Source organism: Carcharodon carcharias, chromosome 34 (assembly GCF_017639515.1).
Source record: "Carcharodon carcharias isolate sCarCar2 chromosome 34, sCarCar2.pri, whole genome shotgun sequence".
Lineage (NCBI taxonomy): Eukaryota > Metazoa > Chordata > Chondrichthyes > Lamniformes > Lamnidae > Carcharodon > Carcharodon carcharias.
Window position 1 is genome coordinate 22,343,097 of NC_054500.1, and position 14,201 is coordinate 22,357,297.

Genomic DNA, 14,201 nt, shown 5'->3' on the forward strand with positions numbered 1-14,201 from the left:
GGTTGGAGGGTGAATATCAATGGATTATAAGATTACTACTAGTTATAGCGGTTCAGAAGAAGTTCACTAGATTGTTTCCAGAAATGCGGGGCTTGTCTTATGAGGAGAGATTGAGCAGTTTAGGCCTATACTCGCTAAGGTTTAGAAAGATGAGAGGATCTAATTGAGGTATATAAGATGCTAAAGGGGATAGACAAAGAAGAAGTGGAGCGGATGTTTCCCCTTGTGGGGCATTGTAGAATGAGAGGCAATAGTTTTAGGCTAAGGGGTGGTAGATTTAAATCAGAGATGAGGATGAATTACTTTTCTCAAAGGGTCGCGAATCTGTGGAATTCACTACCTCAGAGTGCAGTGGATGCCGGGACGCTGACTAAATTTAAGGAGGAGATAGACAGGTTTTTAATTAGTAACGGGTTGAAAGGTTATGGGGAGAGGGCAGGAAATTGGAGCTGAGGCCGAAATGAGATCAGCCATGACCTTATTGAATGGCGGGCAAGCTCAAGGGGCAGAATTGCCTACTCCTGCTCCTAGTTCTTATAGGTAGGATATTGGGGCATTACACCTATTACTAGCGATTACATATGGACTGAGTTATTATATTGTCAGTTACAAATAGAATCTGGGTGTTACCATTATTAGTACGTTAAAGATGCAATTTCAGTGAGAAACTGGTGAAATCAAAGTGAGTCCCCATTGCTGGTTTCCTCCTTGTGAATCCCTTCCCCTGCATTCAGTTCCTAGTCTTCCTCAGCTTTGCCAGCTTGCGCGTGGCTTCCTAGTTCTTGGAACTTCTAATATAACAGCTGTTGTCACAAACCAACAAAGGGATAATCAACTGCATTGGACTTGAATTTTATAAGGTAAATGCATTGACATTTGTGGGTGTCACATGATCAGCCATCACCTGACCAGCTTCACGTGATCAGATGTCTTCTGGGCAAACCACCTGGAATACCTCCAACCAGAGTTGGCAACTCTATGTACAATCTAAAGACCCTTTTAATCTGAAGGACAGTTCTATTATGGATACCCATTGTGGGTATATTAGATTGCTCTTGGAAACTTCTTGTGAGAAAAGCACAAACAATTAAAACAGAAATTGGGTGATACTAAACACTGGAACATAGCTGTTTATAGACCAGAATCTTTAATCATTATAAACCTGGTGACAGCACGATTATCCTGTCAAGACTTTTGCTAGTGAATATTACAACAGGCAGTCACAATAGTGAAATGTTTACGTAAACCAGCTCTTATAAGCAGATCATTGTTACAAATGTAGAACCATTATGTATCGTAAATGTGCATCTGTCTTTATGGTGTCTTGGTTGATATATATAGTGAGTTAAGTTTGCCACGCATTTGGGTTTTGTCCAGACAATTAAGTCTATAATGAAATATTCAGGAATTTCTTAAGCGTAAGCCACACAGCAAAAGGAAGACAGCTAAGAGGAAGGGAGGAAAGAGCAAAATTTCTGAAATAAAAGTCGATTACTTTCGTCCACTGACTATTTCAGGATGGGACATATGAAACTTTTCAATTATTTTCAAACCATGATTTTGCACTGTCAGAGATGAGTCACACAAATTCAAACAGGCCCTTGTCACACAGTGAACAGATTATCAGGCATATAATCCTATTATTTTCCTTGCTTTTCCCAAATTTCAAATATGCCATTCAGCTTTTGTTGCAATTTACTCTGTCCAAGATACCAGTTCGAACTGGTCGCAGACACTCATGCATTCACTGTCAGTTTGCAGATCAATGAGCAGAAGACAACAGCAATGTGTATGTACAACAAGCGCCATGTCACCTTGGCCAGAGAGATCCAGAGCGCTGTCTGCCTCATGCTGCCAGGGGAACTGGCCAAGCATGCTGTTTCCAAAAGCATGAAAGTGGTCACCAAATACACCATCTGCGTTTAGGTCAATCATTCTAAAGATTACAGGGAAGTACTGACCAGGGTGCTTCTGCTATCTGGGATCATCACCCTACTTATGCCCATATCTTTAAAGTTGGGCTTGGCAAAGGGCTCGATACAACGCACAAACAACACCAAAGAGAAAAAGCAGCCTCGCCTGACTCCGGGTTTGATAGGAAAGCTTTCTGATTCCAGCTTATATATGTAGAGCAGTTGGATCCAACTGTGAATTCCCTCTCCAAACCCCACTTTGGAGAGCACGTCCATCATGTATGTGTGTAATGTTCTATTAAAGGTCTGCTCCTGGTTGAAGCTGATTAAGAGGTGTCCACCCTCCTGTCCTGTACATAGGTAACTATATTCTGAAGTAGCTTGAGTCGCTCATCCTGCCAGGTGCAGCAGAGGCCTGATACGAGTGGATCACCAGCTCCAGAGCAGACTTAACCAAACTGGCAATCACCTTGGACAGAATTCCAATGTAGCCCATGTTAAACAGAGACATTCCTGATGTCTTCTCTCTCCCCTTTCTGCTCCTAGGTGAGGTGATGATTTCTTTCCAAATGAATTGAATTGTTGCTGATCAGGAGCATAGGCTTGTACATTTCCAGCAGGTCTGAGTTAAAACAGTTCCACAAAGTTGAATACAACTTGACTCGTAAACCGTCACTTCCTGGAGTTTTACTCCTCTCGAAGGATTGGACAGTCTAGTCAGCTTGTCCACTGTTCGCCGGTAATCTAGACTCTCCTGCTGGCTAGTGTCCAAAACCTCTGAAGTTGAGGTCAGGAAGAACTTGGTCGCTGTTCTGTCTGTGGGCTTCACATCGTACAGCCTGGTATTAAAGGATTTGCTGATGCTTGTAAGTCTGGCTGCGAGGACATTAATGAGCTGTCTTCTTTCTTCAGGCTACTGATCACAGAGCTCTGTGTGTGTACATTTTGGAATATGATACACAAGCATGTCTCATCCTGCTTCATGGATTAAATTCTAATCCAAGCAAGGGGAAAGTAATAAAATGAAATCCTACTGACTTTTAAAGACCAAGCTTGGCATTATCTAATTTAATGTAATGAAACATCCCATGGCGCTTCACAGGAGAATTGTAAAGCAAAAGTTGACACCGAGCCATGTAAGGTGACATTAGGTCAGATGGCCAAAAGCTTGGTCATAGAGGTAGGTATTAAGGTATGTCTTAAAGGAGGAAAGAGGGCTGGGGAGACAGAAAGGTTTAAGGAGGGAATTCCAGAGCTTAGGACCCAGGCAGTTGAGAAAGGCACTGCTACCATGGTTTCGCGATTAAAGTCAGGGATACTCAATAGGCCAAAATTAGATGAGTGCAGGTATTTTTGGAGAGTTTTCGGCCTGGAGGGAATTTCAGAGATAGGGAGGGGCAAGGCCATGGAGGGAATTGAAAATAAGGTTGAAAACTTTTAAATGGAGATATCACTTACCAGGGAGCCAATCCAGATAGGTGAACTAGATTTGGTATGAGTAAGGACCCGGGCAGCAGAAGATCTCAGGTTTATGGAGGGTAGAATGTGGAAGACCAGCCAGGATGCTTTGGAATACTCAAGTCGAGAGGTGACAAAGACATGCATGAGGATGGCCTAGGATGATAAACAACAATGAAGTAACATGCAGCCTTTTCCTTAGGAACATGCCGAGTACATTCAGCTGCTCAAGGCTGTTCTGCAATGTTTCAGTTAGATCATAGCTGATCTATACCTCAACTACATTCAATCAGTTTTGATTTGTTACAAAAGCCTATCAATCTCAGGCTTGAAAATTTAAATTGACCCAGTCTCCACAGCCTTTTGGTGACAAGTTTTCAAGATTTCCATGATGATATGTATAAAAATGTGTTTATTGATTTTGCTCCCAAATGGCTGAGCTCTAATTGTAAGAATTTGTCCACTTCTGCTGAATTGCCCCACGGAAGGAATCAGTTACTCTGCATCTACCCTACCAGATCTTTTATCTTTTTTATTAACATCTTGATTAGGCTATCCCACAACCATCTATACTCAAGTGAATAAGAAGTCAAGTTTATACAACCGTCCTCATAATTTAACTCTGCAAACCACACTATGTGAATCTCTCCTATTTTGAATTGAGCTGCTGGTGGACTGGCACTGAGATTAATGAAAACAAAAACACGAGTCAGCCCACCTTTCCCCACCCAGGCAAGGACACCAAAAATAGACAATAAACAACATAACCAAACTAATAAAAAGAAAAATACTGCAGATACTGGAAATCTGAAACAGAAAAAGATGGAGACACCCAACGGCTCAGTCCCTGTGGAGTGGCCAGACACATCTGTTCACCTGGGAAGGGTCCCACCCTGTAACCTAGAATCATACAGTATAAGAAGAGGCCATTCAGCCCATCATGCCAATGCTGGCTCCCCGAAAGGACATCCCATTAGTCCAGCCCCCTTGCTTTTTCCCCATAAATTTGAAATGTTTTCCTTTATTAAGTGGAAATCTGTTGGCCTTTTGAAAGTTGTTTTGAATTTGCTTCCACCATCCTTTCAGACAGTGCATTCCAGATCATAACTCTAAGTAAAAATATGTCTTGACCCTGCTCCCTCAACCCGGCTTCTTTTCTAATTATTTTATGGCCGTTTCCTCCAATTACCGGCACCATCTGCCACGAGAAACACGTTTCTCTCCATGTAATTTATCAAACCACATATAATTTTGAACATCTCATTTAAATCTCCTCTTAATCTTCTCTGCTTCAAGAAGATCAATGCATGTCACAGGAATGCATTAGGAAATTTGCAGACTGGACAGTTTAAGTGGCAAATGAACTTTAACATAGATGAATATGAAGTGTTGCACTTTGGTAGGTAAAACAAAAATCTTCTACACTGGAAAATAGGAATGGACTAGAAGAGCAAATGGATCTGGAGATGCAGGAGAACAAACCAGTAAAAGCAGCACTGCAGGTTAGAAGGTAACTAAACGTGCTAACAAGCACTGGGTTTTATTCCTAGGGGTGTGGAATTCAAAAATAGTGAAATTATGTTAAGCTTGTATGTAAGCTTATTGGGCTACACTGAAGAGTACTGTGCATTGTTCTAGTCTCTATACCATAGAAAGAGCACAGAAGCACTGGGGAAACTGCAGGGATGGTAGCAGAAATGAGAGATTATAGCTATTGGGAAAGACTGAACAGGCTTTCTTCTTTAGAAAGACTTATGAGATTTTTAAAGTTATGAATGGGTTGGGGAGGTTCGATGTAAAACATTTCCACTTGTGAGAGAATCCAAAACTAGGAGTCATAAATACAAAAGAGGTGCTAATAAATCCAATATGGAAACAAGAGGAAATGTTTTTACTCAGAGAATGGTAAGAATTTGGAATGCACTACCACAGGAAGTGGTTAAGGCAAATAGCTTAGATACTTTCAAAAGGAACTGAGACAAGTACATGAGAGAAAAAGGAATAGGAAGATATGCTGAAAGGCTGAAATGAGGAAGATGGGAAAGGAAGAGCCTCGTGAAGCATAAATACCAGCACAGACTAACTGGGCTGAACGGCCTGCTTTTGTGCTGGTATTATAATTCTATATAATCACATACTATGTACCATCTACAAGATACACTGCAGCAACAGTAAACTGGGTGGCTCGTTTTCAGTTGTCACAGACGTGATGGGTCCAGTGGTCTCTTTATGTGCCATGAACTTTCAATGATTTCTAACTCCCCAAGCCTCCTTCGACAGCACCTTTCAAACCTGCAATCATACCACCTAATAGGACAAGGGCAGCAGGTGCATTGGAACACCACCACCTGCATGTTCTTCAAGTCACACACCACCATGACCTGGAAATATATTGCTGTTCCTTCATCGTAGCTAGGTCAAAATCCTGGAATTCCCTCCCTAACAGCACCATGGGTATACCTACACCACATGGTCTGCAGCGGTTCAAGATGGCAACACCACCACCACCTCATGGGCAATTAGAAATATGCAATTAATGCTGGCATTGCCAGAGGCACCCAGGTCCCATGATCGAAGTCGCTCCCACCTGGTACCATTCTAGCAAATGTCCTCTGAACTCACTCCAAGGCCTTGACATCTTGGTGTACAGAATTGGGTACAATGCTATAAAAAGTAATTTTAAAAAGTTTAGCATTAACATCCTTGCTTTTACATTTTTGTTTCTATTTATGAAGCCAAGGATGCCATGTACTTTTTGTGAAAAAAGACACAACTTTACCAACTTGTCCTGCCAGTTCCAAAATTGTCTTGTTTTGTTCCAGACTTGTTTTGCAAAGTTAATTTATTCTCATCGTTGAGGAGGCAAGCGCAAATCACTCAAGACGTTGATCTCCCTCCTCAGCCTTGAGAGGAAGATTGGAAGATGGATAGGTTGGACAAGCTGGGGTTGCTCTCCTTGGAGAAGAGAAAATTAAGAGAAGATTTGATAGAGGTGTTCAAAATCATGAGGGATTTGGACAGATTAGATTGTGAGAAACTGTTCCTGACGGCCGAAGGATCTAGAACCAGAGGACATCAATTTAAGATGATTGGCAAAAGAAGCAATGGTGACACAAGGAAAAACCTTTTTATGCAGAAGTGGTTAGTATCTGAAATTTGCTGCCTGACATTGTGATGGTGGATTCAGTCAAAGAGAATTGGATAATTATCGGAACAGGAAAAAAATTACAGAGATAGGTGAAAAAGGGCGGGGTAGGGGGACTTGGCGAATTGTTCTTGCAGAAGGCCGACAAGGACACGATGGACCGAATGACCTTGTGTTATAATCATCCTCTGATACAACTTGCTCTGCCACCTTCAAACTTATCGTGCTTTTGTTCCAAACCTGCAAAGGGTCAATTCTCATTCGCATCATCGACGAGACTAGCATGAAACGACCAACCGCCTTCCCACCGTTGATCTTTTCTGCCTCAGTTTGGTCGCCTGGAGTGGGACTGCAGGTGCCGCAAAATGGGCGCCAACTACAAATCCCAGCCTGCCTCAGGGCCGCGAAGCGCAGGCGCAGAGGAGGAGGAGGGAGGAGGAGGCCGGGTGGGGTGGGGTGGGGTGCGGCAGGGTGAAAGATCGGGTGGGTGCGGCAGGAGGCGGGAAGAACGCGCAGGCGCGTTGGCGTCCGCGTGCCCCGCCCTTCCTGACCCGTTTGTTTGGGGGTGGGGGTTGGAGGTTGCGAGCGCGCGTGAGGAGGAAGAGCGAGCGGACGCGCGCGCACCCGACGGCGGAAGTGGGGGAGGCACAAGAAGCGGAGCGCGAGCGAGGCGGGCGGGTAGAAGGAGAGCGAGCGGCCACGGAGGAGCATCGTCTCTCACCCACAAACATATTCACACCACAAGCGGGGGAGATAAGTTTTGGCTCGAAGCTTGTTGATTACTGCCCTCTTCTCTCCTCCCCCCACCCCCCCCCCCTCTCCTACCCCCGAGCTATTGTTCGCCGGACTGTCGAGGCCGATCGCGAGTGAAACGCGCGCCGCTCTGTCGTGTGATTTTTTTTTTTATTATTTGGCCGGTTTGCCGCACCTGGAGGAGTCTTTTTTTCTCTCTCTCTCTCTCTCTCTCTCTCTCCCTACCCTCGCCCCGGACATGGTCGACTATCACGAAGCCAACTCGCAGTTCCAGCAGCCCAACCACGGGGACTACATGCAGCCTGAGGAGGACTGGGACCGCGACCTGTTGCTGGACCCGGCCTGGGAGCGACAGCAACGGAAGGTAAACCCTCCCCCCTCCTTCCACTATATAAAGGAAAAAAAAACCCCACCCGAGCCGTATAATAAATCCTTGGCAAGGCGTTCGGTAGGCGGAGGAGGGAAGGTTAGGGCCATGGGGGAAACATCACTTCTTCCATGTGCAAAGCAAATGCATTGAGTTGCACCAGGCCCCACAGCTGGAAAAATGTGCACCCCCCCCCCCCCCCCTCCCCCCTCCTCCTCCTCCTCCTTTCAAAGTAGAAAACTGCGATTTGTGTAGTCAGCAATGTTTTCTTGTAAACGTCACCGGCTCCTCTTTTTGAGCACAAAGCCTTGAATTTCTGGAACCCCATTAATTTTAGGTGTATCTGTCACGCCTGTTAACCCGGAGGTCTGAAAAACAAATAAGATCATTTGCTATTATGGCAACGCTCTTCAATTTGCAGAATTGACAGACTGGATTTTTGTTTAAGCCAGACTGCCTTTAGTTCACTTTACAGTTCTTATACTCTTTGAAAACTGAACCAGCAAAGTTTAGATGGGTAAAAGGCCAATCTGTTGTGAAAGCAAATGTACTGTGTAGTTCTGGAATAAGGCAAGGTTTGCATTTATTACTTTCTGTCTTTGAAGGTTACATATAGTGTGCTGGAAGGCAAAAAGCACATCCTGAACTGTTTGTGCTTTAAAAGTTCCTGCATTTTTTGTGATTCAACAGTGTGAGGAGTTTGAAAGCGAACTACGAAAGGTATTCAGGTCTGCAAAATGGCAACTTTTGCAGTCCTGGACCTAGTTGACTAAGCAAACCACGTGTTTTAATTGTATTTGTCCCTCTGAAGGCTTTGATTATGGCAGGTAGACAGGAGGCCGGCAGTCCTGTGTAATGTCCCAGTGGGCATTTTATTTGTAAACTTGGGTAGTGTTTGTTGCTAAATGGTTTGACTAGAAAGTATCACAGTACTGCAAATTGCCTTCACTCAATTTTCTGTTTGCACACTTACCAGTAGGAGTCACTCTAGCAATCATCAACAGCTTGTATATGGTATCGTTTGATATAATAAAACATTTTAAGGGGTTTTGCAGGAGTGTTGTAAATCAAAATTTGGCATTGAACCACTTAAGGTGATGTTAGAGCAGGTGGCTGAAAGCTTGGTTGGATGTAGGTTTCAAGGAACTTCTTGGGGAAGGGAGGTATAAAGGTGGAGAGGTTTTGAGAGGAAATTCCAGGGACCAGGAAGCTGACAGCATAGCTGCCGATGGTATGATTTTAAAATCTGGGATGCTCGAGGCCAGAAATAGAGCACCAAAGATGATTGTGGTACTAGAAGAGATTAGGGATGGCCAGGCCATGACGGATTTCAAAACCAGGATTGGATTTTAAAATTTTCAGCATTGCTTAACTGGGAGCTGATTACAGACCAGAGAGTGCATGGGTGATGGACGAATGGACCTTGGGATGAGTTAGCACATGGGCAGCAGAATTTTGGGTGACATCAAGCTTGCAGAGGATGGAATGTGAGAAGTTGTCCATGTGTGCATTGGCATAATCAAGTCTAGAGGTAACTAGGAATGATGAGAGTTTCAGCTGTGGAGTAGAATTGCATGGTCTTCATGCTGACGTGGATATGGGGTTGGGAACTCATCTTGGTGTGAAATATGGCAGTACAGTAGTGAACAAGTAATTCTGGCTGATTTATGCTCATAAGTGCAGAAGCATGGATGTCTTATGCAATGATAATGCTGCTATTGAGATTAACCAATCTAACACAGGTAGGGAATAGAACCTTGGACCTTCATGTCTACGTGGATCATAAATTTGCTAAGCCATTGGGAAGCTGTAAAAGTTTTCAAAAATAGAACATAAAATATATGTCAAATTGGATACTTCAAAAGCATCATAAGTCATTTGAGTCAACTTCTGTTAAGTTGTAGAAGCAGCTTAAATTATAGAAGCATTAATGCTAGGTTGTCACACTCTATAAAGTGAGAGATCTGACAGAATCTTTGACTCATGATTGTGAACTGTTCTTATTTCTTAATGGTGAAAGTTTTTAAGAGGAGCAGTGACATTAAATATAAATGGGGAAGAATGGCATAGTGAGCTTCAATGCTGTACTAGTTCTGCATTTTTAATTCAAAAATGCCTTGTGTGTGCTGAACCTATGCTGGATAGGCTTTGCCCCTGGACTGTTTGACATTTGGCAGCTTAAGTGGTCAGTGTTCTTCCAGCAAGTTGGCTATTTCAGCTTCTGCTGTTCCAGTTGATTGCAAGATGCTGATGTCTGCACACTTTTTTAAATGAACCATTCAAATTGTTTGGTCCATTTGTGGGAAAGCTGTATAAATGGGGCAAGTTGGCTGTTTTTGACACTATGATTTTAGGAGTCTGAGCCTCGGTTGAACCATATATGAACTATAAGTTGGTATGAAAACAGGCTCTTCAGATCCTGATTAAAATGTAGAGTAAGCTAAATTTAGTATTGCTACTTGAATTACCTTTTCATAAAAAAAATTTTGAACAGTAGTTTAGGCTATCAAATTTGAAAATCGCAAGTGCACTTTTTATACTAATGGAGATACATTCCAAGATTTCATGCCTGTCTTTAATCTAGACTTTTCCAATGTGATCCAGAGAACAGTGGAAGTACGAACACAAGTTTCCTATGTTTTCCTGGACCTTGTAATTGATTTATAGTATTTAGCCAGGATGAACTTGGAGCAGTATTGTATTCACCTGTGTTGGGAAACAAAATATGCACCAATAAAAACTGCTAAAAAAGATATTCTGGTAATACACTGATCTGTTAGCCAAGGGAAATAATCAGTGCTCTTCTGATGGGAATCCAAATTTTAATCTGTATTTTTATGGATGCTGGTGTTTGTTTTCAACAGTTTTTTAATTGTGCAATTGATTACTCTGCCCTTTAAACTTTTTGTGGACATGATAGTATTGCCATTCTTTTCCCTGGCATTGTGTAAAGGCAGAACAGAATGTAGAGGTCATGGCCCTTGCGTGGACTGTGGCAATAAGCAGGTGCTGCTGAGCTCTTACTTATCAATATAATTCTAATGTACATGAGAAGCTATCCAGGTGCTAAGATTTAAGTTGCAAATAAATTGCACTCACTAATGTGCAAATTTAATGGCTCACAGTAAAAACTGCTAGTCTGCCATTGTCATCAGGCTTTTGTTTCCTTATTTGTGCAGGTGTCTTTTCAGAGGCAGTTTGTAAAAACCTTGTGGAAGTGAAGTTTCCCCTGGTGAACCTGTTAGTGTCTGTGATTAAAAATAGCTGGTCAGAACAATCTTTTATTTTTTCTAAAGCTGATGAATCTTAAATTTGAACCTTGTGTAGACAGGCTTGGATGCATTTGAAGCCCTTGTGCTTATGCCTCTATAAGTCAATGGTTTGCACAGAGCCAATTGGGGATTTACCACATCCCAATAGATGAAAGACCCTGTGATCTTGAAGATACGTGACAATGTAGTCTGATTGGAATGTATGAAAAATCTAAATTTTAAACATTGGGATCCGATTACCTGTATATCCAAGAATTAGAAAAAGAGATTTTGTAGGTTAAATGCAAACTACATGGTTTATTGGAACACTAAATGTTATACTTTTTTTTAAAAAAAATGTGCAGCAAAAGTGTTCCTTTTAAATGAGTTTTGATTAGTAGGAATCTGATATCTGAAAGCAGTGACTTGCTCCCACTTTTAGAATATCACACTTAGCTGCCACTCATCAGCAAACCTTTAGAAAACGTGTATATTTACTTAAGCATTATTAGCACTGCACTGGGGAGAAAAAACCCAATGAGCAAAGCTTAACTCTTATCAGGCAATTTAAGACCCACTTTACTTTTATTTAATGTTTGTTTAACTGGCTTTAGTAAAACAAAGCATTAATACACAGTCCCGATTGGTGGTTCATGTTGAAACTAAAACGTACAGAAGTGAGATGAACAGTTATATCCTTGAATGTCGCCAGGGTTGCTTCTTGTAGTTTTATACATATTGTATGTGAAGATTTCCATATAAGCTTGAAACAGCAGATATGTGATTATTAATAATTAAAAACAGAACTAGACAACATTAGCAAATGCAGATTTTTCCCAGCCATTGGGATAGATCTGGTGAAAAGCAAAGTTGTAATTGGCAGTTTAAGTTAATGTCTATTGTAGTTTGTTGCCACTTGTACTGTGAAGTCTGCCACGGAGGATAAAATGTAAATGCTGTCTGGCACATCTGATCGGCTATTTGTCCCCACAAGTTAGCTGCCCACATCCTGGTGTCTACCAACTGGTGTCCAATCTGTAATCAAAGTTGGAGATTGATTGTTGATGTGCAGCAGTTAATGTTTCGAGTCAAATATGACTTCTTCAGAACTGAAAGTAGGTAGGCCTTCCTATTGGATTTGAAACTTTAACTCGGTTTCTCCCTCCACAGATGCTGCCAGACCTGCTGAGTATTTCAGTACTTTTTGTTTTTATTTCAGGTTTCTAGCACCCACAGTATTTTATTTTTATTTAGCAAAACTATTGCATGATTGCAGGCTTTTCAGTTCTTTCATTTAACGTGCAAATTATTCATTATGATTTTGCACTTTCGGTATCCACAAGATGTTGGTAACCAAGGCTATTTTTGTTCAGGACCCACACCATCCCCCTCATTGTTGGGTTAGCATCCTGATGGTACGCAGCCACTCACTAACTACTCCCTGCTAGATCCAGCTTAGATGATGACAAATGGTTATCTATTAGAAGAAGCTGTTTAAGACTTTGTTGTTCATTCAGGCTTCTTGATGGTTAGGCCTATGATTGGGGAAACTGCAGAGCCAGCCTATCTAAGCAAGCTAAATGGTTGACTAGCTCACGGTAAAAAAAAAAGGCACAATGTTTGTTTGTCACCAGTGACTATTGCTTTGGTGAAAATTGTCTATCTGGACCATTGTAGCAAACAGATATTAATCAGTGTTCTAGATTATTTTATAAATAGAATGTTTTTGATAGCTTTTGTCTCTGATAATTTTCCTCTGATTTCATAATTCACCATCACAGCTAAGACCTCCATGCTTCCAACCACCTTCCAGTGAGATTGCTAGAGACTAGTGTCAGACCTCAATCTAAAAATGGGGGAGGAATACAGAGGTCATTTTAGCATCTCTCCTGGGACCCAGGCTGTACTGACAATAATGGTAAGAGCTTGCCAAAAACAAATTAGTTATCAGAATGCTGTAAACTGCTAATGTGTGGGCTTTGACTGCAGTGATATTTCTTGTCTGCCACTAATGTTAGTTTCCTTTTGAGTATGGACAGTCAGTAGTTTTGCCACTAACTTTTGTAGTTGTGTTTTTGAAGTTTATTAGAATCTTGCTGTGGAAAGTAGGACCTAGCCGTGTGCTCTTGTTGCAATAAATTGGGTGTTGAAAATTATTTAACTACACCTGAAGCTCCAGCCTAGTTTCCTCCTCTTTCTGTCTCCATAACTATTGTTAGTCTGTGTTCCCACTACCTGAGGTCTGTACTGAAACCTTATGCAAAGGGTGGAAACGCTTGGGCTAAAAATCAGCTTCATTCTGGGGTAGAATAATGAAGTATACCCTAGTAGTAAACCGTAGGCTATTTTTAAAATTCCAGTGATGCCCTTATTGCATCATTATGTAGGTTGCAGCGACTCAAAACTGGGTAATTTAAGCAATCCTCAACAAGCCTGTGGTTTGTGTATAATGTTATCTCTTAGAACCTAATTTTTGTTGCCTAATACATTCTTTTGTCATTCCCATCTACCTGCCTCACTTGTCATACTTCTTGCTTTTTAAAAAACAAAAGGCTATGTATACATGTTTTTTCCTTGCACAGAATTGTTATATCCATACTGTTGCATGTATTGGGATAGCGAATAAAACAGAGACTTACCTACCTAATTCCAACATTCCCATTACGCTTTCTCTGATCGTAGTGTTCTTTTCCTCAATAGCTCACTAACAATTTTAAATTAGAAGTAAAATGGATACAACAACAAAAACATTTTGAGTTGAGAATATTAGAATTCTTTGCACAAAGAGGCCATGGAGGTAAATCACTATTGGACTTTAAATTGAAATAGGTACTTTCAGATTTTCATTAAATGAGCAAAGAATTGTTCTTTTTAAAAACAATGCAACCACAACTAGCAATATGGAACTGTTTTTCCCTGTCTTTCTGATGCTTTTCACTACTTGAGCACGATCCTTGTCATTAGCACCTTCAGTTTTTTTTTAAAAAGGAACAATTCACAGGATATTCAACAGATTAATTGCTTTGTTATGGTAGTTGGTATATCTGATTCTCATGCTTCTTATTATCTCCTTCCTCTGTGTCAGTCCCACATGAGAGCTTGATTATTTTTAAGAGTCTAATTTGTAACCCATCCTTATTAAGCAGTTGTGTATTTTTGTTTTAAGCAGGTTATATCACCATGAAGCATATACTTGTAGAGGTGTTTTGAAATTGTTTGAGTTATTATTGTTAAATGACCTGTTCATCTGCATTTGATGAGGGAAGAATATTGCCCAGGGCACTGGGAGGGCACCTATGTGCCATAGGTGGTGT

General features: G+C 41.5%; 2 protein-coding genes across 6 annotated transcripts in view; one reads left to right on the forward strand and one right to left on the reverse strand.

Annotated features, from left to right (window-relative positions):
• Positions 1–6,895, reverse strand: part of clip3 (CAP-GLY domain containing linker protein 3) — a 183,199-nt gene extending 176,304 nt beyond the window's left edge. For all 4 annotated transcript variants that reach the window (XM_041179235.1, XM_041179232.1, XM_041179233.1 and 1 more), the window contains exons 1-2: positions 6,757–6,895; positions 3,372–3,527 (exon numbers count right to left, since the gene is read on the reverse strand). Coding sequence is in view for 3 of the 4 variants with exons in the window: in XM_041179232.1 (XP_041035166.1) it covers positions 3,372–3,527; positions 6,757–6,801 (201 nt within the window). In the remaining variant the exon portion in view is untranslated. The remainder of the gene's footprint in view (positions 1–3,371; positions 3,528–6,756) is intronic.
• Positions 6,896–7,172: 277 nt separating this feature from the next.
• Positions 7,173–14,201, forward strand: part of LOC121272733 (alpha-actinin-1-like) — a 108,325-nt gene continuing 101,296 nt past the window's right edge. Inside the window, exon 1 of one of the 2 annotated variants that reach the window (XM_041179512.1) lies at positions 7,173–7,633. In XM_041179512.1, coding sequence (XP_041035446.1) covers positions 7,508–7,633 — 126 coding nt within the window. In that variant the 5' untranslated portion in view covers positions 7,173–7,507. The remainder of the gene's footprint in view (positions 7,634–14,201) is intronic. The other variant, XM_041179511.1, reaches the window with a different exon arrangement.